We start from the raw sequence: 24,743 nt of genomic DNA, 5'->3' as shown, positions 1-24,743 counted from the left end.
AGAAGCCTCCAACACCCAACAGTACTTCAGGCAAGTCCCTGTTTTCTTGTTTCCTCCAGTGAATGGATGGAGGAGACAAGGCTAAAGAAGCGAAAATCAATTACTTACAATTAAGTCAACCGGCAACTCTTTCAATGTGCCCTCAAGCCACTCAAGTCTTGCTTACACTACCTCCAACCCCCACTTCTACACCACAAAATGACACACACACTGCAAGCACATGTAGATACACACTTTTACAAGCCACATCCACTTACTATGTGACTGTCTTTTTGTATTTAGTGGTTAAATTATAGACTTAGAAATAAATTATTGCGGCAATGGCAAAAAATGCAGTTAAGGAGCATTTCAGTCTGTCATTTTTATCCAGCTGTAAAGAACAAACAAAAGAAGCAAGCATCATACAAAATGGATTTTAATTGTGCCTGTTATGACTGTTCTCAATGTCTAAACGTTTCCTCCACTTTTAGTGCAGAAGAAAAGAAAAACAATTATTAAATTTAAAGGCACACAAACTACATATTGGAAATAAACTCTTTTTTCTAGAACGAAAGTTACCAGCAACCTCCACCTATAAAATATTAGCCGCTGTGCAGCCAATCTTTGATGTAAAACCAATATATGATTGCAAAACGGTGGGGTTATCTGATTCTCATTTGATTTAACTCAAGTGATAGAACTTCTTTACATTTGAAAAACTCTGATACTAATGACATTATAATGTGTTTTCATCATATGTCTTGAAAACAAGTTAAAAATAAGTTTCTTAACAATATGATTCATTTTTCTTTCTAATAAAATCATTCAAAATGCCACACACCCATTTTGGAAAAGAAGCTCCTTCTATCTGACAATCAGTGAAGAAATTATATAAATGAAACTGTTTTTCCTTTAAGCACAGGTCTGGACTGACTCATGACCAAATCACATGGTGAACTGACAGTAGTAGTAAGTGAGGTGTGTATTATTGGTTATCATCACAATGTACAATGATAACTAATATGTTATCATATAAATGAGAAGTGAAGTTTTGAAAAATATAAAAAATTGCTGGCAAATAAGCAATCAACAACAGCTCTGAGAAAAAAGAAAGAATGAGAACATTGACAAGGACCAATGTTATTACTCTGAGGAAGCTTGTGTAGTATTGTAGTGTTCCGCATTGATTTTTGTTCTATTAGCTTAAATAAAAATCGTAAGAGACACCTGAGCTCAGTCCAAAGCACACCAGTAGAGAACCATTTCTATAGAGAGCATGTTATAAACAGCGCAGAGGGGGACCACAAACCTTGTCATTGACACAACTGTCTGAGTGAGCATGTGTCTGTGTGTGTATGTCTGTGTATGTGTGTGTATGCCTGCCAGCTCCCAGTCTAGCGCTATTGTCTAACAAGGTCTAATTAGCACTATGGCACAATGAATTAGCATAATTATGCAAACAGGGCTCCGCTAAAGGCTTGGCACAAGGGGAGGCTACGGGGGGCACCTATTACAACACACACACACGCACGCACATATGCGTGCACACACACCCACACACATACACACAGTCACTAAGAACACTTAGACACTACATGCAACACATTAAACACGCATACATGACTGTGATAGATCCACTGGATACAGACAACACACACACCTGTCCAACACGGCATGTACAGTGATGATTGGCTGCTACCTATACTGACATTTATTCTCTCTTTACACATACATCCTCCTGCCACAAACACTCCCCATACCATGACAAACGTCAAATAGACACACAGAAATGACCAGCTAAACCCCCCCACACACACACACACACACACACACACACACACACACACACACACACACACACACACACACACAAACACACACACACAAACACACACATACACGCACACTGCCCTCCCTCTCAACACTCAAACATTCTGGGCTTATAGTATTTACCAGCAGGGGTGATAGGTGAAGTCTGTGGGAGATAATAGGATGACTGAGAGGCTGAAAGGCTAGTAGCCATTCAGACAATGACAGCTGTAGTGAAGAAGGCTCTATTAAGCTTCATTAGGATGCTTTGCTCTTGATTACAAACATGCACACAAAGACACACTAATGCAGGAAGAGGGAAAGCATTGCTCTAAATCAGACTGAGCTTGACTGCTTCTATGGCTTCCAGTGGAGGATTCCAAACACTAAAACATGCAGCAAAGATAATGTACTCGTGTCTGTGTGTGTGTGTGTATATATGTGTGTGTGTATGTGCACACTGGTCTGTCACTGTGACCTTTGCCTGCAATGTGAACCCAACACGTAACCCCACAGCCCAACGAGCCCTCTTACCAAAAGCCCTGCAATGTCAACAAGCTCTACCCTCTCAGACACACACACATGCACACACCACCTCTGATGCATTCTTAGTCACCAAACCCCAAGGGCCTGTATTGTGTTCTAAAATCCTGATCCCTAGCAGGAAACAAGCACCCCTAAAACCCCAAACAACGCCTGCACAAAGCTCTCTTACGATTACAAGCCCCCACTGTCAGCTAAAGAACCAGGAGGGTTGGAAGTTCAGAGTTCAAATAGTTCAAAGTGATCAAGTCCAGTCTGAAATAGGCCCGATCATTCATTGACAACATACCATAATGAGTTACAAAGGTAACTACAAATGACCTTTGGATGACCACCAGAGGGGGTGATTTCTACTTGATAACTCATCAAGTGCAAATGTAAAAGAAAAGAGCAGCAATATAACAAAAATGTCCTCATAGAAACTGTTTTCAAAAATAATTTGTCTATTTACTTCAAATACTTATTTAAAGTCATATTTTCACCTCATGCATCAACAATTAAAATAAAATCTGTGTTTTTTTCCCCCATTCAATGCGTAAATTTTCTACATAGGCTCCTGATTTCCTAAATTACTTTCTCCCCCTGTGATTATGACGCACCATGTGATCAAAGCTGCTACTGAGTATGCTCAGATCCCTTGAGATCCACTCAGTATTAGACATATTGACACAAAGACCCATGACAAACAGCAGTAAAACGAAACTGTACCAGACACGATTAGAGTGAATATAATATGGACTTCCCAGTCCTGGGTGGTAAGTTGGTTCCTCAGAGAAGTCATTAAAGCCTTCATCTGGGTTTGTGAATTTGACTTTTTTTTACTTTTTGCTTTTATTTCTTTCTGCAGAATTAAGTATTTTTGTATATGTGCATGCTCTGTGTTACAGTATATAATGATTTACACAGGGTAATGGGTTATAAATTATGCCAGTACCCTCCATTAACCAACCATGTATGTGGTTCTATTTGGGCTTCTTCAAAAATAATACAATGCTTATTGAATTGGTCAGAAGTGCACTGATATCCCAGATATTCCGAGCAGTATGTTGTCTGAGTCCTCTCAGTGACATTATACCAGCTCAAAATACACTCTCCATTTCTTAAAACGTCTTCATTGAAACTCCTTGCTTTCTCCTCTGGTCTTGAAATGAAACCATTGACTCCAGCTTATCGTCACCTTAAGAAACAACATATTGTTCACATACGTGCACAGTGGTGGGACAAACACAATAACCGGCAGAGAGGGTCATGCTGAGAGGGGGTAGCAATTTTAAGCTGAGTCCACACATTTTGGAGGCAGTGAGCTAATCCGCCCAGGCTTTTTAGCCTGTTATTCATGAAGACAAGGACCTCGAGGATTTGGGCTTGTCCACACCTCAGGGGTGGGGGATTATCAAGGTAGCAGGAAAGGTGAAGGGGTTGTGATGGTGGGCAAAGTGAACGTGTTTATTAAGACTGTGTAGATTTTTGCATGCATAAGTGTGTGGCTTTGTGAGGAGCACACATGAGTAGGAATGTGTGAGTGTTTGTGTATTTAGAGGGGATTCTCTCTGACTCCCACCCCCAAAAATATACCCCTGAGCTCTGACAGGGTCACCTCTGTGCCTTTCAGAGCCTCCTCTCAACCAGTCCTAATTGATCTCACGCATTACTAGTCCCAAACATGGGATGGAGAAGAGGAGGGAGATGGCTGGCTCATTGTCTGTGGAATGAGGTCCCCTTTGCTAGTGGCCCTCCACTCCTTGCACACACACACATACACACACACACACACACACACACACACACCCACATACACCCACACAACACACACACACACACACTCCACCTCTGGCATGCCCACCCACCATCTCCCCCTTTCTCCTCCTCTATGCTCTCATCTCCGGCTGTGCTAATCCACCAGCCAAGTCAGGAACTCAGTTACCCATCTGGCCAAGCATGACTCCAGCTGGGAGGAGAGAGGGATAGAGGGGTGGAGGGAGGAAAGTGGAGAAAATGGTAAGAAGGGGTAGATTGAGAGTGAGGAATGAGGGGGTATATTGTAAGCAGTCTGGAGATGAGAGGAGAATATCTTAATCAAGTTTTTATAGAAGAGGAAGAGAAACACGGAAGAACAGAGATAATTAGATATTTGCAAATCACAAAGAGCAGCGTAGGTTGCTGGAGTGCCACAAGGCAAAAACACGATGACCTCTTCTTTAGATATCTACAAAGAAAAAAGTATTGATCCTATTGTCTACTTCTAGAGAAAAGGGATTATCCATTCTAGCAGTTTGGAATGAGAGCTACCACTGAGCTCTGTCATGACTTATATAGTCTGATCCCAGTGTGCAGTGAAGTAGCCTCTAGCCATGGCCTTCACCTCTGACCCTGACTCCTGTGGAGCCATCTGGCTGGTTAACTCTAACCCATGGCCTTCGCCATAACCCATCACATGCTGGTGAGGATGGATCCACACTGAAAGAGGCTCATAATGAATCGAAATGGATCACGTCTAAGTATACTGACAGTGGAACAGGTCTGTGAAGCTAAATCCACATGTATACTATATGATTATAACTATTTGTAATCTCATTTTGAAACATACTTTTCCAGAGTTTGAAAAAGTACAGAGTGTGTGTGTGGCTGGCATGATGCATGTCTAGTTGAAATACCTCTATGACTGCTTTTACATTGCTAAAAAACATAAGCACTAACTTAACAGAGTAAAACTGGATTCAACTCAACCAGAAGTTAACTCAGCCAAGCTTCATAAATGCTGCACAGATTGAAGGTCAGAATCAAGTGTGCAAATCCCTGTTTGAGTCATGCTCTTTCCCTAGTCCCAAACCGCTCATCACTGTCTACTGAAGCAATAAGATGACTGCAATACACTCTCCTTCTAAAGGACATTTGAAGGTAGTTGGGAAGAATGAGTACATGATAAACCGCTGTAGAAGCCACACAAGAGACGGACTCCCATTCACAGAGAGAATCAAACCACCTGCATCAAACCATCAATCAAACACTAACAGCACACAACATGAGGCTAACCCAAAGTTGTAGTGTGTGTGCATGTGTGTCACAGATAAAAGCCAGGAAGCAGTGTGGGTAAAATGATCTCCACTGTGAACATGATCACATGCACATAAATCACACAGACACATTACAAATACAATGACTTTAGTAAGATAAAATATGTACTTACAGACATTACCAGTGTTGTCAAAACTGTTGAGCACTTCATTAACTCTAAGAGGCCCCAGGCTGTCCCTGTGAGACACAGAAATATAGGTACATCAGTCTGGGAAAGAACTATGTTGTGCATTTTCTTTTTACAAACAAAGAAACAAGACAAATAATCTTAATTACTATACTATAAAATATTTGTCACATTAGGAAATATATAAAAGATTATTATATATATCTTTGGTTTGAAGTTTAAACATGTTTTTAGATACTTTCCCTCCAGCCTCCAAAATCTGTTACATTTTCTACTGTAATTTACAGTATTTGCATACATTAGTGGGAAATGTCTCTGAAAAACATCAAAGTTACATTGAACCATTAATTCAGCATCATTTCAATCTCTATATTTCAACCTGTTTTAAGCCTTAACAACATGTTATGCAGTGTGGTTTGTTCTAGATTCACAACAAACCACAGATTCTATAGTTTTAGCTAATGTCATCATCATGCTCTTTTACCCTTGGGGATAAAAGCAGCATAACACTGTATAACCTGGAACTTGTTCAGTACTGACTTTTACCCAACTCGTCTGATGTGCTGTGGTATCATGTAGTTGCTCCTTGTGTGGTGCACTGTCACCCTGCGTTTATCTGTGCCAGCATGAAACTAGAGCCTTATTTCCATTCAAGTGAACGTACCTGAGTAAGGCACTGTACTCTGGAAAGTAGACACTTCTGTACTCCACCCACTGGTCATCTGAGGTATCACTGGGGTCTTGTGTCACAAGCCTTTTCCTGCTGAAGAGGTCGAACGAGGCGAACCTTCGAACAGACGCCTGTTTGACCTCTGGATTGTCCACCTGCTTCTGACGCAACACCTGTGAGAGTTGAGAGTTGAAATAATGGGTCAATGAATTTTAATTTCCACAAAAAAACACATCCCTTAACTGTTTAATCTTCTTATGAGCTGTAAAGTCTTCAGAATTAATAAGTCTTGTTTTGCCTGTGTTACATGTCAGTTCAACTGACAAGAGATCCTTCCTGAAGTAATAATATGCCATGGAGGTGAAGACATTTTAAACTAATTTTAGATTTCTCATTTTTATTGGACATGGTTTGGTTTGATGCAACAGTGAATATCAGATATCAAAAATTTCAATAACAATGTCATGTATTCCAGTTAACCGAAAGTTGAATGTACTTTCAGTCTATGATGTTGCAAACAGATTAAAACTGTACAGTTAAAATGGACAGATTTAATTTGCATCTTCTTATCCCCAACTGTTAAAAAACAGAACTCATTAAATCATATAAGTTCTATCTATCTATCTATCTATCTATCTATCTATCTATCTATCTATCTGTCTATCGTGGTGGAGTCCATGCACATGGCGTTTATTACTGTCCCAGCAGGAAGAACTGCAGAATGCAAGAAGACCCACTGCAGGGAGCTTATGTTGTCAGACAAGTGTAATGTTGGTATAATGACCATCTATGGAAAAAAAGTAAAGGCCCTCCTTTTATAGCTACTGCTCATGTGAAAGGTTCTTGCACATTCATAGCTAGTGAGAGTCTGTGGCCAGAGGAGAGAGATAGATTTCTACTGGTCTACTCTACTCTGTAAAGTTACTTATACTATAGTTATAGCATAAGTTATAAGATACACAGTTTTATTATGAGTTATACTATATATCAAAGCAGATTAGAGTACTAATAAACCAACATCATTCAAAACAACAGACTGCTGTCTACCGTGGCAGACTGAGAAAACAATATGGAAAGGTTATTACATTCTGTATCTATTGTCTTGCCCATTTTATCCCAGTGACAATCTGCATCAATTCCATAATTTTTAGATTATCAAACTGCAGTGACATAGAGTAAAATATGCCCTCCTCAATATTTCACACAGCTTGGACAAGAAATAAATGCTTGTTGAACTGTAATGTATAATCTTATGTCAGAGTTTAGACAAAATGAGGAAGAAAACATGAGAGGGTGAAAGACCGGTGACTACAATATGTTGCCTTCACTATTATTTTTCCAGTTATGCCAATAATGACCCATGGACCCAGGCCTCCTGATGAGAGGTTTTTCCTTTTTTGGCTTGAATCAAAACTTTTGCTGTTCACAAACTTCTCACAAATCTATTGTAGGTAACATCCTGTAAATACAAGACTCATGTAAACCCCAATCAATATGACCTTGTAACATCTGATTCAATGATTTGAAACACAAATGGGAAACACTGTAATTTGTTCTTTAAGGCAACAACAACAAGCTGCTGCTGTTAGTCTGTAATGGGAAAGATGACATCCTTAGATACAATATTGAAAAGTTTTATAAATGCATTTTATTGTTATAACAAATAAAATACTCAAAAAATCCAAAAGGAAATAAATGTGAACATATACTACTAATTAAAAACTGTGTTGGTCCTTCACTGAACAATATTGAAACGACGAAACTATTTGCTAACTCCTGATTATGAGGAACAAGTATTCTAACGGTAATACAACATTCAAAAATGTCCAATGACACAGTTCACACTGACTATTTAATACATTTTCAAAATACGTCCGCATAGTAAGTCTAAGACGATGAGAAAGGTTTGTGCTTGCTCATACAACAATACCTGTCGTAGTAGAGTCCACCTGGCTCGGGCGACATCAGTAGCACCACAGGTCTCAGTCTGGGAGGTGTGGGAATCAGCTGCACAGGTGTCGTCATTAATATCTTTCCTCAAAGGCGAAGCCGGCTCGGTCTTTTCTTCAGCACCGGTGGAGTCCCTCTCCATTTTATCTTCGAAGTTACGAGCGGAAATAAAATTTTAAACAAATGTTCTGACTGCAGAGCTGTCACAGTTATCGGTAGCAACGTGGCAATACAAAAATAGGGCTTTTTCCTTAAACTACACCAACGCAAAAATGATCACAGATATTGCTTGGCTGTAATCACCTGTTACACCCACAATGGATGCATGCTACTTCCGTACACTTTTGGCATTCAAGACATAGCAATGGATTGTCGAAACAACGATGTTCAGCGGCGGCATGAGATTCAAATGGTGCCGTCTTACTCAAATCATTTAAACGTAATAATGATCATTCATGTTGGCCTTAGAGTACTGGTTGGTTTTTGAGTCAGAGGATTTTTTTTATATATATTCTATTGGAAATAACCACAATGCCATGTATAACAGGGATCAGAAGGGGGTCAACAACAAATTCATTGCTCCCTTCCACCTAAGACGTTAACACTTTGTAATGATGCGTAAAACCCTAAACCTTTATTTTACCGTAATCTTATCCGAGCCCAGGAATCTCATTGCTTAGAATCAAATGCCACTTCTCGGTTACAAATTGGCGGCTGTACATGTCTGAATTTGATTATTTTAGTCTGGCATTGTCAGCTACGTCATCAACAGCGGGTTTTATTTATTTAACCAGGCACGTGCGTAGAATTTGTTCGCTGCTGTTGTCAACGTTTAGTAACGGTTGTATTAGTTGTTTGAACTAACGAAATAATAAATATTACAGGTTGAACTACATTCATCCTCTGAAACGTGTTTAATATCGTTGATATGACCGACCAGTGTATGGCGGTGACAGTTAGCTTCTTAAACCCACATAAACACAGGATAGCTGATATCAGTTCATTTAGCTGATTGACAGTTACACATTCGTAATGGCCGTTGCCTCCTCTCTGCTGTGTTCATCAGGTCGTCTCGTTACACCGTTTCGGTTACGATTTTGGGAGCTTGCTGGTTACAAACGGATAGCATGGCTCTCCTTGTCAATCCATCGTTCTTACACGTCGGTAAGGGTGTTCAGCTAGTTTTAAAGATGCTGTGTTTACTCACCTTAAGCTTGGTGTAAGATTACTGACTGTTAAGATATCTCGTCGATAAGTCATTCATTATTTAAAAACGGTGTCTTTTCACTAGGCTGACAAAACTAGTCTTGTACGGAGCCACAGATAAGGACATGGGGCTGAAATAGAGCCTCTTGGGATGTGGCTTACTGAGCTAACAGAGGAATAAACTACAGGGAATAGACACATAAATGCCTATACAGTTTTACTAAGGCTCGAACTTTTTGTTTACGTTGTATATTGTAAATTAGCCAGGCAAGACTCCAATCATTATTTCCAAACATTCAACTTAAGTCTTCTGAGTAAAAATTTAAAATGATTTGAAATCAGCAAATTGTCTGAATTTAAAGTATAGGATGGAAACGGTAATTGTGTCATGTGGAAAATAGCACCCTGTTAAGTCAATAATTGGCAGATATCACAGCTTGCAAACACCAGCAAGAGTCTCTCTATTCTTGAATTTTAACCCACACTTCCTTGCATATACCTTGATGTTATGAGATTGTTCTGAAGAAGCTTCGGCTTTTCATTTCTTTAAGTATTTCATGGTGAATTTTGCTGTATGCTTTTGATCAGTGTCCTGTTATAGAAGCCAGCCTCTTTACACTTTCATTTTCTTGACTAGAGTTACTTCTTTTCACTTCAACCAACAATCAACATTATCAATCAATCAACCCAGACTTTTGCATACAACTTACATAATAATAAATCTGTCAATCCTTAATAACCAAGGAAAATTTAGGATTTTTGTAATCATTGTGATGGATTTAGAGGTGGAAACAAGGCCATGGTTTCATATATAACTTACTCCCACTAAGTGCATTCAAATTTGGGAAATGAGCAATGTCACAATAGAATCCAAAAAAATCAATCAGTCAAACTTTATTTGTATAGCACTTTTCATACAGGTTAGTGCAATTCAAAGTCCTTCACAGATGAACAATAAGGTAAAAAAGAAAATGACAAGCTGACAATGGCTTACAATGATAGATTTTAAAAAGATTACACACTAGTTCACTGAGTGTTTGCAAGCTATAGTTCTCTTATTACAGTGTCTTGCTCCATCCTCTACCACAGGAAACAAGAATCTTGATTGGAACAGCTATGGCCCTTACAATTTGAGCTTATAGTTACAGTCTTATAAAAGTCTTTCCATAATTAATAAAGCAGTTGTATTTCAGAACACTTCAAATTCATCATCTGATCAGTCCAGCTCTGGACTTGAGAGGTACAAGGACTTGCAGAAGTATTTCTACAGGAGATTGAAGGCAACATACCACAGGTTCTCCAACATACCTGATTACTCAGTGGTAAGTCCTGCTTTAGGTTAGAACTAATTCATAGAGTTAAGCATCAACATTCATCCTAATTGAGTCAGAAACTAAAGGTATTTTACAATTCACTATAATTTCTCTTGTCACAGGTCTGTGGTCATCATCATGTGTACTTCATTGAAAGTGATGGCATCTACAGAATGGACAAGAGAGAGAGTAAGCAAGAAGCATGAATGTAGCTTGCCAACTAATGTTAACTACTTCATATCTTTTTTTCCAATATAACCCTAATCTCATGTCTGCATCTAAAACTTAAGTGACATTCCCACTTTTGTGAACGAGTCAGTCTCCTCTCCCCGTTTGTAGGAGATCTGGAGCCAGAGCAGGTGCTAAATCTAGGACAAGTCTCTGGAGGTGAGGAGGAGTCAGGACTTATGAATGGAGAGAAGAAGAAGCAGAGGTTTCAGTGGAGTGTCCAGAGAATACGTTTGTCCCCACAGGAAAAGCATCTTGCTGCCACACTAAAAACTAGTCACAGAGAGGCACCAAGGTGAATCAAACAGAACACAATTAAACATACAAAACACACTTTATTTGATAGCAGTGTTTTTTCTTGACAAAGTTACTGAATTAAAGAATAGATGATTGTGCTGTGGCAATCCAGGTGTGTGGTTGTGAGACTTGAAAGAAGAATTTCCCCTCATTTGGACCCCCCACACATTATACTCACACTGGACAAAGTCTTCACCTTTGGTATGTTTTAAATGTTTATATAAAAAAAATTATTTCAGTAGCAATAGCAGTAAATCACCGGCTAAAATGAAAGGATATTTTTTGTGTCTGCATGGGTAAAGAGTGGGCCACAGATGAGACGCTGTTTTACACGACTCTTGAGGGTCTGCGTTGCAGCAGAGTGTTTCGTCTGGACCTGACCTGCAGTGGGAGCAGGATAACCTCTGTGTATGAGGAAACGCAGCCTGAGTAAGTGCAAGTAATTTGACATCTAAGCTGTCTCTCCTCCCACACCATCTCTAATTGAAACGCCACATTTCCCCAGTGTGTTTGTGGAGGTCGCCCTCTCCAGAGACCGACAGATACTGAGCATCAACTGCAACAGCAGGTCCAGTTCAGAGGTGATGCTAATTGATACAACAACAACCAATTTAGAGCCATTCCTGGTTCAGCCACGCCAGCTGAACCTCCTGTACCACATTGAGCACTGGAGGAAGAGGCTGATCATACTGGCTAATACAGGGCCAGGACAGGAATATCAGGTAGAGTGTGTACAACAAATATATAAACACAAACTCTTTACAGGGTGGATACATCTAACAGATTTCACAGTTACAATTGCACCTTAATACCAGAGAGAGCTGTGTACAGTAAATGTTTTGTCTTCTGGAGATATTATGTGACGTGTTCTGTGTTTTAATCTTAAAATGTATTTTCTTTGTTATTTCTCAAGTGAGGAGATTTATCCTTCTGTATGCTCACTAGGTGGTACAGGCCCCTCCCTCAGAGCCATCCATGGACTCCTGGGTGTCATTGTTAGCCCCTGGCCCTGGCACTGTTTTCAAAGACATGGATGTGGTTGCAGACCACTGCGTGCTGGCTGCAAGAACACTAGCCAATGAACTTGTCCTGATTGTGGTCCCACTGGCCCATCCCAAGAAAGCATACACTGTGCAGGTCAGTGTGTCAGAAAACTCTTTGAATTCTTCTTGTATTGTTTGCTGACTTCCTTGCTTGTTTGCATGCATGTTGCATGTTTTTATATATTATATTGTTTATATTGCGCTCTTATATGTCCATCTCTTATATTCCTACACTTGCTCCCAAGCTCCCCTCCTGGGCTTGTGCCATTGAAACCAAGAAAGCAGGCTTGGCAGACCAACGCAAAGTGTTAGAATTCCTGATCTCATCTCCAGTTCACCCACCGCTGCCCTTCTGTCTATACCCAGAGGATGGGCTCCTTTTATCAGGCACTGAAGATCGCTCGTCCCCAGAGAACCAGGGCAATTACACCACCACGCGCTTCGAAGCCTGCAGCCAAGTGAGAACTTGACATATAAGACACATGAACACACACTGACACAGTATCAGCAGAGAGGTAAACATTTTGAATCAAGACTCAATTGTCTACTAATACAGCTCTTTTGGTAACTACTCAATAGTTCAGACTCTGCCATGCAGCTCATAAACATATACACATACAGTACACCTAACACAGAAAGCAGCAAGGGATATGTTGCAGAACATCAGTGAACACCTAGGCAGGACCACACTACTTACCTCACCACTGTGTGACGGCTACCTCGCTGAACTGCTGCAGTTTGCACGCAAGTGTGTCCACACCACCAGCGTTACTGCTGTGGCGCTGCTACTGCCAGCTCTATCTTTCTACACTTAGTTTGTCTTTGATAATAGTCACCAATAGTAAAATATTTGATTTCATTTCATTATCGGAAAGTGAAAAGTTGTAACCAGAAATCAATCATACGATTTTTCAAATGTAGCTTAGTCATGAAGCTGCAGCCACATGGGTGCCAAAATGAAAACCAAGAGGGTCTGCGACTGTCATGCATAGGTGAGGTTAGCAGTGTGGCCCAGATCTCTCTGCCTCTCCTCTGTAGGATGGCACCCTGGTGCCAGTGACACTGTTTCATGCAGTACCTGTGGAGGGTTTGAGACAGGCACCGCTGCTGGCCCATGTCTACGGAGCGTATGGCAGAGATCTCCACATGGAGTTCTCCCCAGAGAAAAGGCTGCTGCTGGAACAGGGCTGGGCTCTGGCCTACTGCCACATCAGGTAACTTATCACCTCTCCAGCAGCCTAAAACTTACTTGATTAAATCAGCAGTTTATTTGCTCATTAGAGACATGCTTTATGTAAGTAATATTGATTGTATATTGATGTTGCTGTAGGAAATTGTTTGAAAATGTTTGCTAATCAAGTCTGGAATTCAAACTTTGTATTTTGTTATGTTGGTTACAGTGAATCTGTTCTTTACCTTTACACTTCCAGAGGTGGAGGAGAGCGGGGTCTGTCCTGGCAAAGACAGGGTCGTGAGGAGGGGAAGCAGAAAGGAGTGGAGGACCTTCAAGCCTGTCTCCACCGCATCTTTTCCTCAGGAGTCTCCTCCCCTTCCCTCACCGCCCTCACAGCCTGCAGTGCTGGGGCTGTGCCAGTGGGAGCGCTGTGCAACAGACAGCCACACATGATGCGGGCTGTCACACTGCAAGTAAGATGTTAAATCACTGCAGATCTGTGTGTTGGTTTGCATGTTTTTTTTTGGAGTGTATCACTTCTGTGAAGTGTTATTTTTATGTCCCAAGAACAAGAATATTAGGGACAGTGTCTTTCTCAAGGGAGCTTTAACAGAGAGGATATTTGGGGTTAAAGGGTTAAATACAGGTTGTAAATAAATAGAAAAATACAGATAGTCTCATTACTGGTCATTACACCACTGTGCCTCATGACATGAGTTGACACACACCCCAAGCCGTCTCTTTTCCTGTTTGCAGGCTCCTTTCCTGGATGTGTTGGGGACAATGGAGGATCCCAGCCTGCCTCTAACTTTGGAGGATAGAGAAGAATGGGGGGACCCTGTAGAGAACCCAAAACACAGACTCAGCATCACCTCCTACTGTCCTCTTCACAACATTACTCCTCAGGTATGGAGGGGAAGATGTAGCTGTAGGTTTTTATGCATTGGTTTGAGAGAAATGTGTCATCCTTGTGTGTTACCATTCATACCCATGATTTCCTTTACTCACTTTGTTGTCCACATTAATTGTCCCCATCTTCATAGAATGTAGCATTTATTGGGGCTTGTGATTCTTCATGTATCTTTACTGTGCTGAAGATTTCACTTTCTGAAATTCAGTTGGATTTTGGTTACCGTGTAGTTTTACTCTCATTAAATTTGCCCTGCAAATTGGCCTGTAATGGTAGATAACATACAGTTAATTCGGACTATGTTGAAAACCCATTTAAAATTCCCATGGCCCACATTTTGGTCCAGAGCCAGAATATGAATAGCACTGGGTCAATTAATGGTTCTCAGGCTTTCTCTGAAATCTGTCGAACATATGTATGACAGAAAAATATAGCTGAAGCCTTTGAAATGTTGATTTAGGGGACACTGAGGATCATTAATAACTAATAACTTTAACTAAGTAGGGTAATAAAAACTAGGTTATCTAACTTTTGTGTGTGTTTGTGTGCACTTGTGCTTGTGTGAGAAAGCACTACCCATCCATGCTGCTGACAGCTTACCGAGGTGATGCCAGGGTCCCTTTGGCAGGTGTCCTCAAATACACAGAACAGCTGAAGAAAGCCATTCATACACACTTCATCATGAATCCAAAGTCAGGTACGTGCACACATACACTCTCTCACATATTATCACAACAGCTTAATCCCTTGTTGATCATGTAGATTCACATGTGTGCACCCATGCATGTTATTGTCCAAATATGTGTTTGAGTACAACTTTCCGTGGAGGGTGTGTTTGGCTGTGGGTACATTCCAGCGTAGATTTTCCACTTGTTCCACATTCTTTTAGATGTAATTTCTGCATCATCAGAGGTTTTAATAGTTCAGGGTCAACTCCCAATAGTAGTGTCAGTGTGCATGTCTTGAGAGGCAGCAGTAACAGATGTATAGTCGTCTGTCTGGGGAAAGTGCTATCACAAATTTAAGTTCATGACTAAAGTATAGCATAGGTCACCTTGTAGTACAGCATGTGTGTCTGAGTGAGTGTCAGCTAATTGCTCTCATTTCCCTGTAGACAGGCTCTTTCTCCCTCTCACTCATAATCTGCCTTCACCACATTGGTGGTACTCCTCTTTACACCCCTCTCTCTCGCACTGCCTCTACTCTTCTTGTTTCAAATGCACACATTATCTCTCTCTTTCACCCTCTCTCACTTTTCTGTTGTTCATACACACATTCACCAGGCAGCTTAAGTGTGTGTGTCTGTGTGTGCGTATATGTCTCCCTAATCTGTCTCTCTCTGTTCTCCGGAGTCTTTGATAAAGTGCTGATGGCATAGACACAGGCAGGCGGGTGGGCAGGCCCATTAGCATGGTAAAGAGATAGTGTATCAGAGCAAGAGATTAGACACCACAGACTGGGAGCTGTCAAGGTCAAGACCGCACTTGTGAAACAGCCAGTACCACAGAGACAGTGAGGGGGATAATACGGAGGAGGTAGAGAGGAGGGAGGGCAATATCAGATGGGAGCAAGAATGAATGAAAGGAGAATAAAGACAGTCAGAAGAGAGAGAGAGAGAGAGAGATAAGATTTGGGGCAACTGGACAGAGAGAGAAGGGGAGCAGAGAAAGTGGGCATACAAGAAGAAGACCAACGTCTGAGACAACATTTTAAACATTAGAGATTCACTTCTTCCCCAATCTGCCTTTGACTTCTGTCTTTGTCTTCTTCTGTCTTTTCCAATATAAACCAGCACCAAACATAGTTCTGAATATCCAACCTGGAGCAAATCACCTTGGACCAGAAGATTTCGAGGTGACGCTGGAGGAGGTAATGCACTTTTGAATGGATATGCAACTCTGTAAAAGTTGAGCTTTTTTTACATTTGTGCTTCCAAACATATCTACAAATTACACAACTAGCTCTATTTTCAGTTTTTCTTAGGTAAATTTGCTTGTTGACAATCATCTGCTGTTAAATCCACTGAAAATGCATATCCATGCTTCAGCGTGTGGGAAGTACCATGTTATAAGTTTAGCATTTTATATTTAGCCCAACTCTTTCCTCACATTGAAAATACAAACATTAGTTGAGAAATTTGACCTCTGTCCTTTCTCCCCAACACAGGAAGCCCTCAACCTTGCATTTCTATACTCAGAGCTGGGCCTGGACCCTCCTCGGTCTCAACGCAAGAGGAAGAGATAGCAAGGCTATCAAGACGCAGTCCAACAACAATGACCCAACATCTACCATTACAGCCATGACAACTACGTTGACACAATGGTCCCAGTGAAAGAGAAGACAACATCATCATTGAATGTATCTGCAATGAGCCTCTTTATTAGATGGCATACTGTAAACACCTTACAGCGGATACACCAAAGAAGAATCTTGATATTGAATCTTATATAATTGCTACTGTGAAACTGTAATAACTGAATACCATTGTTCGTTCATACTAACATTTATAAAGTATGTCGATGGCTCCCAAATAGCAGGCCTTCTCAGAGACGTAGCACTGTTTGGGGTGGTTGGGATTAAACCGAGTGTGGGTGGAATACTGAATCACCAAACCCTCGCCTGCTTCTGTCAGGATATGAGACTTTTTTATCACCTTGCCATCGTTGGCTTGGTTTGTGCTCATCAGCACTTCCAACTGGTCTGGTAACTCACTAATGGAGGAGAGATCTGTGATGGCAGATTCTTTGCCGAAGTTGAGCACCATCAGGAAAGCTCGGTTAAGCCCGTCAAGCTCTCTGAGGTAAGAGAAGACACTGGCATCAGAGTGGATGTAGCAGAACCACCCACGGTGAAGGGGGAGCTCTGACTGACGCAATGTGTTCAGGAAACGGTACTGAGCCAGAACAGAACCTTCATCTTTCTTCTGGACCTTGGAGAGAAAGAGTGGCAAGAGGATACGTGATGTAAAATAAGACAAACACAAACAAGCTCTGGCCAGATGTTCCTCCTGAGTTGAACAGTACTAAAATAGTTTTGTACCTCCACATTGACACTTTTGTAATCAGGGTGTACAGGCAACCAGGTGATGTTGGTTTTGTTGTTGAAGCCTGCATTTATGTCACCATTCCACTGCATTGGAGATCGCTGAGGGTCCCGACTGGCGCTCTGTAGTGAAAGGACAGGAATCATTCAGCTTCTTCTGACAATGAATATACATTGACACATTTTAATGTATGTACATTCAGTTGCCAGTTTATTGGGTACACCAAGATAAAACTGATGCAGCCTAAAATAAAAGAAACTGACAAGAAATGCCACCTTCATGAAGGTATTCATGTCATTATTTTATTGTCTACACACATTTTCTACTGTTTTCTAATTTTTTATGCACCCACTGCACTTGGCAGAGATGTTACAGTGTTTAATGTTTATTTAAATGTTTGTTTTCAGTGTGTGCACAGTACTGACTGCATTGTATTTGCCAGCAGGATCCTGTATCTGACCGTCTGTGACATTAACGTTCTCCATGCCGATCTCCTCGCCATAGTAGGTGGTGGGCGTGCCTGGAAGGGTCAGCAGCAGCATGTTGATGACACGCATATAGCTCTGACCAGCACTGGAGGCAATGCGAGGCTTGTCATGGTTTCCAACCTGATAATGGTGGTAAGAGAAACACAAGAGACGGTGGAGAGGTGAGTGAGACAAGTTGGGAAAGAAGAAGGCAGGGTGAAACGGATGGGTTGGGGGTACGGGAATCAGTCCTGATTTTAAAGGAGCCCAGGAACAAATACATAAATGAGACTGTGGTGACTCACCACCCAGTTGGGCCATTGCCCCTTGGGCATGTTGGCCATCCAGAGGTGGACCAGATGTTGAACCCACGAGCCGCTGGTGTTTTGAGGAAGGTCCAGCAGGTAAAAGTTAAAGGGGAAGTCACTTTCTTTAACCTGCGGGGTGCCGTAGTACATCATGGTCTTGTCCACCTCATGGTAATCATATGACTCCGTCACCATGAACCTGGAGTGCAGCAACAACTTATGTTGTGTATGATAACATGCAGACTGATCCTCAGCAAAGTTTGGCAGCTGATCCTTGTGAATTACACATGACATCTTCATCATGTGTAGTGGCGAAGTTAGTAGATTAGAATATTACCAGTCTCAATTATTATTAATATTACTCTGTGTAACAGTTGACATACCTGTATCTGCCAGGCTCACGGCTGTAGATATCCATCTCTGCCCTCCAGTCCCTCAGTAGGTCATGCAACCCCAGCTGACTGGTGGTGTAGTCATGGTGAAGGTCCCACTCTGAAGTTACAGACTCCTGGAGGGGAAGGAATATGATGAAATATGAGGTAATGTGGCTATTTTTTTATTTCTGGCCTGCTGGACAGCTAGCTTAAGACTTACAGTCAGATTTTACATTTAGCTAACACAGGGGAGTAATGGTTCACTTATAGTAAAGATTCCTCCCTGAGATCATCAGCTCCAGTGCATTAGCAGAGCTCAACAGTATTTTCCCACTGCCGACTGGGAGTTAGGAGCGCTTGGGTGTAAATGTATTCTTTGTCAGGCCAAATTACCGGGCACGGTGACAGGCCAAGTAGTTGGAAAATAAGTGGAAACCAGATACAGAGAGTAGAGGCCACGTGATAAAATATTTTTGGGGCTCAGTAATCCAGGAGTACTGTTATGTGAAAGGAATGTTAAAAAATGTTTTGTGCTAATTTTATTGATGCATTGTTGGTTGTAATAGTCTTAATAAAAAGGACAAGAAGACAGAATACAGTAAAAAGAGGCAGAAAATAATTATTACAATGTTATATCTATGAGGAAATTTGACATATTATGACCACAAAGACAAGTGCCAAGCACTTGGTTGATCATTTTGAGGGAACCAGCTCAGGACCTTGAAAGCCCTACTTACAGTGACCGACTGATACTAAAAATACCCAATATGTGTGTCTGTTTGTGTGGGCAAAACACAGGGACAGCACACTTACTCCACTCAGAAAGGACCAGGCCATGAATCTATTCATGGACATTATTACTGAGGCAGCAGTGTTAACCACTGAGCTGATGTGCTGTCACATGAACAAACAATTCAGCCAACTGCCAGTAAAGTTGGTCTGGATTTAAAGCTACAATTGGCAGTAAACCACAAAAGCAATAATGATAACAGGGATAGTGGCTCAGTTAGGATTGGCTGAATGATATTCAAGTCTGTGGTAAAATTCTCAATATCCCAATAAAAACATACCTATGACTCTTGTAAATGCATGAAAACCTCTGTGTAGTGCCTAACAATGACTTGTTTTGTTGTAACATCACTATAAAGCACAGCTTTGTGTGGCTTATTGCTTAAAAATGAGTAGTCGGTCAATTTGGGTGCTGCAGCAGTGAGTGTGCCTCAGTCAACAGTAAGTAGACGGTCTCAGTATTATAGTGTTATTCTGCAGTGGTAAGTAAATCCCAGTGACTTGCTAATCCACCAAAATATGCCTCTTTTCTACTAATCTTTCCTCTGTGAGAAATAACTTCAGTCTCCATGGAACAAAAAGTCTTTCTTAGTGAGCTTAACTCTGCGTGAATCATAAACTCTTTGAATTCCAAAAACAGTATTTTCACCAGAAGAGCACTGGATGACCTGACATTTAAACCAGAGATAAATGATGCATGATACATCACGTACAGAACGGACTCTCCCACTCAGCTGTTGATTATGTTTGTTCTACTAGCTACACTAGAAAGTACTGCTTTACTGGAGCTGCTTCTGCCCACAATGCTGCTTTTATCCCTCAGATTGTTAAAATCTGGACTCTGACATGTCACATGTTATATAATTCAATAAAGTAAAATCATAATAATTATATAACTGAGTGTTAGAGCAGAGATTGTTAACTAAACTGAACTTTGATACCCTGGGCTCAGGGAAAGAAGAGCTGCCAGGTGATGTGAGCAGTAGAAGTTATTGTCTGTGTAGTTTGCACCCTAAAAGAAATGTAGAAATACCATCACCGACTGAACAGACCTTCTGAATATTGTTTACCTTTATATTATTGAAAATCAAACATTCTCAACAAAGCAAATGAGGGGTAATGGTACATTATGTACTGAAATGAAATTGGAGCCGTTTTGTGTTCGGTAGCAGAGTGTTACACTTGGGAAGTTACACCTGGGATCCATTGGAGATTGATCCACCTCAACTGGCAGATCAGACGAACCGCACCATGTTTGCTGGTCATGTGGAGTCGATGCGAGGACAAAGGGCTGCTAGAACTAAGCCGGCAGACATTAGTGCCTGTCCCAACCAGTGCCCATTAGAACTGAAGAGGCAACACTCACTGGTGGTTTGTTTGGGTCCACCTGTGGTTCATCCCTCAAGTGTGCAGCCTCCAGGATGTGCTTCACTGCATCCATCCGAAACCCATCCACTCCTTTCCCCAGCCAGAAATGAATAATATCCTGAAATAAAATAATAAATTTAAAGTCATTAAAATCAGTGTGTCTACAATATGACTCTGAGAATGTGGACTAGACTCTTCAGTGCTAAAGTGTTGTTTGATTGTTGTAAAATTGATGTATTTCCACTCATTTCAACAAGCCTCTCATTCAACTACAACAAAGGACTATTGAGTATCAACATGCACAATATACACACAAGTAGAGTTTGCCATTCCTTCTGTTGTACTTTGTGCTGTGTGAAGCATCGGTTAAACACACACAAGGGTTAACAGGCCTAAGTTAATGTGTAATCAGTTATAGCCATCACACATTACAGCTGTGGCACAGTGGAGAGGACAAAACAGATGAGGACAACAGTCACATAGATTTCAGTATGACATACAACACCTGAGTCAGCGAAAAACAAATGCTTTCAGAGATGAGTCAGTAGCAGAGGTAATGTATGTGAAGCATGTGAGAAAGAGCAGTGTGTGGTCATGTAATCTCACAATCATCTCTTGGCGGACGTGTGGGTTTCTGAAGTTCAGGTCTGGTTGCTCCTTGAGGAACTGGTGCAGGTAGCATTGTCCTCTAACTTCATCATAGGTCCATGAAGAGTTCCCAAACACACTCACCTGAGAGAAAGCAGAAGGGAAACGGAGGATTAGGAAGTGAAGTTATTAAGAAACTGAACATCTGAGGACTGGATAATTGAGTAGAACGTTTTTCAGCGTCTCTCCAGACTAATTATCCTTTTGTTAATTCCAATACTATCACACCAAGACAGTGCAAATGCATCAGCAGAGGTTGAATGAAAATTCACCCAAAGACCAAAGTGGAGAAAAAGAGCTCATCAGCAAATACCAACCCAATTATTAGGTCTTGGTGCAGTTTCATTGCAGTCTGCCCAGACGTAGTAATCCTTGTAGTGAGGATCTCTCATCCGGCTCAAGTTAAACCAGCGATGTCTGTCACTGGTATGATTGGGAATGAAATCCATGATCAGCTTCAAACCTGGTGGAAACAAAGATGAGTATGAGTCAAAGACATTCACTCTGCTAAACCCTTCTCCCATCACCCACCACCAAATATTTGCTGAAAGTACACACCTTTGTTGTGCATCTCAACCAGGAGCTCTTCAAAGTCGTGCATGGTTCCAAAGAGGGGGTCGATGGCCTGGAAATCTTCCACATCATAGCCAAAGTCTTTCATGGGAGAGCGGTAGAAAGGACTGATCCAAACTGACTTGATGTTCAGGTACTGGAAGTGATCCAACTGCTCCTGAATTCCTGCCAGTGCAGAGACACCACAGTGATGAATACTGGATACTGAAATACAGTCCCAATGATAACTTCAAAGACAAGAGGAAACCCTGTTTATACTCAACATTACAGTTAACATGTATTTGAGTCATATGGTGATATAAATCCTACTAGAAGAAACAATGAGGAAAATGGATCTGAAAGTAAAAATCAGAGAGCTTTCCTTAAATAATGAAAAAGCAGTTATGTACCATCATGCTATAAGATAGCACTATCATACCACTCTCAAATCAGAGTGTTAAACACACACTTTGCATAGTATTATTTCTACAAATAAATAGAAGTGGGAAACAAAGAACTTCTGAATTTAATATGTAATGAATTATCTTTCATAATGGGCCCATCTGGGGAGCCCTTTGGTGCTGGGCTGAATTAGGACCCTGAACTGGAGAGGGGCCCTGCTGCATGTTGTCATAAGACACCTGGTATATTTTGTGTTAATAATCTGAATCTGCAAAGTAACTAGTAACTAAAGCCTTAAGGTATATGTAGTGGAGTAAAAGTAGAATATTTCCCTCCAAAGTGGAGTAAAAGTGTAAAGTTAAAATGGAATTTCTCTGGGAGAGTAAAAGTATCTCAAAATTGTACTTTAGTACAAAACATCAGTAAATGCAATTAATCAGTATCAGTATTTTTTTTTTTTTTTTTATCTTGTTCTCCAACCTGAGCAGGTCTACTCAGCCACATAACAGGAAATACTATTATGTGCAGGATACTGGCAATAATATCAACAAAACAAATAGCAAATATATATGGTGGTTTAATGAAAAAGCCGTTTGACCTCCATTGTGTTCTGTATCAGAGCACGCAGCATCTCACCTTTGAGGTCTCCGACTCCATCACCGTCCGAGTCCCTGAAGGACCGGGGGTAGATCTGATACACCGGGGAGATCTGCCACCAGCTCAGGCACCGCGGCGACAGCGCGATCACCGTGATGGTGAGCGCCACCAGCGCCAGGGTGCAGGCCACCGTCAGCCAGAACAGGATCTCTCGGGGCACTCGGTACCGGGCCTGAGAGGAGTACAGCAGCAAAACCTCCTTCGGCATCCCGGCGTAAGGTTTGATCTGCGTGTACTCCTCGGCCGCGACCGAGTCCAGCGTCACCGCCGCCGAGTCCTGCTTCTCCGCGGGGTTGGCATTGATGCTTTCGGCCGCTGAACAGACACCTTCCACATCCTGAAACCCCGGGTTTCCGGTGCACTCCATCAGCTCCAAACTACCGGTGCGCTTTGTGAAACTCATCTGATTTAGATTTTAGAGAAACTTGAAATCAAACTGTGTTTAGCTCTTCTTCACAAACACCGAGCAAACACCAAGCAGCATCAGGTTATCCAACTGCTTTGAGAGGGTCATAGTACACACACACACACTTTATCTCTCTCTCTCTCTCTCTCTCTCACACACACACACACACACACACACACACACAGACAGGGAGAGAGAGAGAGAGAGCAGTGCCACCTGAGGAATGTGGGAAAGTGGAGAGTTGGATGGGAAAGGTTAGAGATTAGCATTTCTTGTTGCAGTGTGGTGGGAGAAGTATTCATGCCCTTTACTTTACTTACACTTCTGTGCCACTTTCTGATTCATAAAGGGTTTATTTAACAAATAATGTTTTTTTTCAAATGGTTGATACATAATTTAGGCTACTAAATTAACTTAGACATAGTTTGACAAGCTGTTGATCTGCATGTAAAACTTCAAATAATACAAAAATAGAGAGAATACAGTAAATGAGAAATATTGATGTAAGCGCTGCTTTTTTTTTTTATAGCATGGCTGTGCGTTTGTATTCAGTAATAATGTAGGTGTAAATATTAAACCATTACTAAAAGGGTTTCACACTTTGTAATACATCACCAGGTTTGCAGTTATACATGTACAACGTGTGACATTATTTTAGGTTTCTTAGTGTTATAGTGAACCATTAGCAAAGCTTAGTCAACTGCAATTATAAACTTCCATCATGTCTGCAGTTGTAAATGTTACTGCAGTTTTGCCATTTACAGAAGATAAGTGGTCAAACGGTCCACTGCAGGGGTCTCCCTGATGATTTAAAGATCTAAAAGACAAGTAAAACTCTGGAGGAGAATACAGTACATGACTAAATGAGACACAGTGAGCGCTGTGACTCTGTATCTACTCCATGTGCTTCACACTGCATCAATGTTTGGGTCCAGAATGTAAAAATTATTTACATATAAATTATTGATTTTTCAATTAATAAAACAAGGGAACAGAGAATTATGAGTATATCATTGTGGTGTCTGGAATAAGCTAAAAGAACTACAGCAATGATGCAGGCACCTCCTGGTAAACGTCACACTGGCATCGCTGTGGTGGAGACTTCCTGCTGAGTATGATCCATTAAACGAAGAATTATCAAATCTAAATATACTAGTCTGAAGTGTTGCAATCATTTATATCACAGTTCAGGGTCAGATACTGTACATAACTTCAGAAAATCACACAACTGTGACTTCAGAGGACAGATGAGTTGTGCCCAGACTGATCGTTTCCATCACTTCACAAAACCTTTTTTTTTTTTAAATTCAAAAGCATAAGCCTTGCTGACAGGCTTATACTTTCTTTCCTTAGTTACATTGTGACTTATTCTTGTATAAAAGGCTATGGGACAATGTACTTTTGA

At 41.1% G+C, this 24,743-nt stretch overlaps 3 protein-coding genes across 3 annotated transcripts in view; 1 reads left to right on the top strand and 2 right to left on the bottom strand.

Annotated features, from left to right (window-relative positions):
- Window positions 1-8,475, bottom strand: part of camkmt (calmodulin-lysine N-methyltransferase) — a 107,439-nt gene extending 98,964 nt beyond the window's left edge. Inside the window, exons 1-3 of the mRNA XM_023394430.2 lie at window positions 8,134-8,475; window positions 6,198-6,376; window positions 5,519-5,583 (exon numbers count right to left, since the gene is read on the bottom strand). Coding sequence (XP_023250198.1) covers window positions 5,519-5,583; window positions 6,198-6,376; window positions 8,134-8,295 — 406 coding nt within the window. The 5' untranslated portion in view covers window positions 8,296-8,475. The remainder of the gene's footprint in view (window positions 1-5,518; window positions 5,584-6,197; window positions 6,377-8,133) is intronic.
- Window positions 8,476-8,930: 455 nt separating this feature from the next.
- On the top strand, window positions 8,931-17,647 carry prepl (prolyl endopeptidase like). The gene is made up of 15 exons (XM_023394425.2): window positions 8,931-9,317; window positions 10,553-10,681; window positions 10,795-10,861; window positions 11,012-11,195; window positions 11,310-11,398; window positions 11,500-11,626; window positions 11,703-11,919; window positions 12,143-12,334; window positions 12,486-12,698; window positions 13,279-13,454; window positions 13,671-13,887; window positions 14,171-14,320; window positions 14,895-15,021; window positions 16,117-16,193; window positions 16,491-17,647. The coding sequence occupies exons 1-15, from the start codon at window positions 9,186-9,188 to the stop codon at window positions 16,566-16,568; spliced, it is 2,175 nt and encodes a 724-aa protein (XP_023250193.1). The 5' UTR covers window positions 8,931-9,185; the 3' UTR covers window positions 16,569-17,647.
- Window positions 16,677-23,457, bottom strand: slc3a1 (solute carrier family 3 member 1). Its single transcript, XM_023394426.2, has 10 exons — window positions 22,912-23,457; window positions 21,880-22,059; window positions 21,639-21,784; window positions 21,280-21,405; window positions 20,672-20,791; window positions 18,526-18,650; window positions 18,140-18,341; window positions 17,793-17,975; window positions 17,364-17,489; window positions 16,677-17,253 (listed from the first exon to the last, which is right to left on the bottom strand). Exons 1-10 carry the CDS (start codon window positions 23,333-23,335, stop codon window positions 16,822-16,824), a joined length of 2,064 nt encoding a protein of 687 aa, XP_023250194.1. The 5' UTR covers window positions 23,336-23,457; the 3' UTR covers window positions 16,677-16,821.
- Between the last annotated feature and the right edge of the window lie 1,286 nt (window positions 23,458-24,743).

This window comes from Seriola lalandi, unplaced genomic scaffold (assembly GCF_002814215.2).
Source record: "Seriola lalandi dorsalis isolate HSWRI2012SDOR001 ecotype SW California unplaced genomic scaffold, Sedor1 jcf7180002054948, whole genome shotgun sequence".
Lineage (NCBI taxonomy): Eukaryota > Metazoa > Chordata > Actinopteri > Carangiformes > Carangidae > Seriola > Seriola lalandi.
The sequence above is the reverse complement of the archived record's forward strand: the minus strand, read 5'-3'. Positions and strand labels throughout refer to the sequence as shown.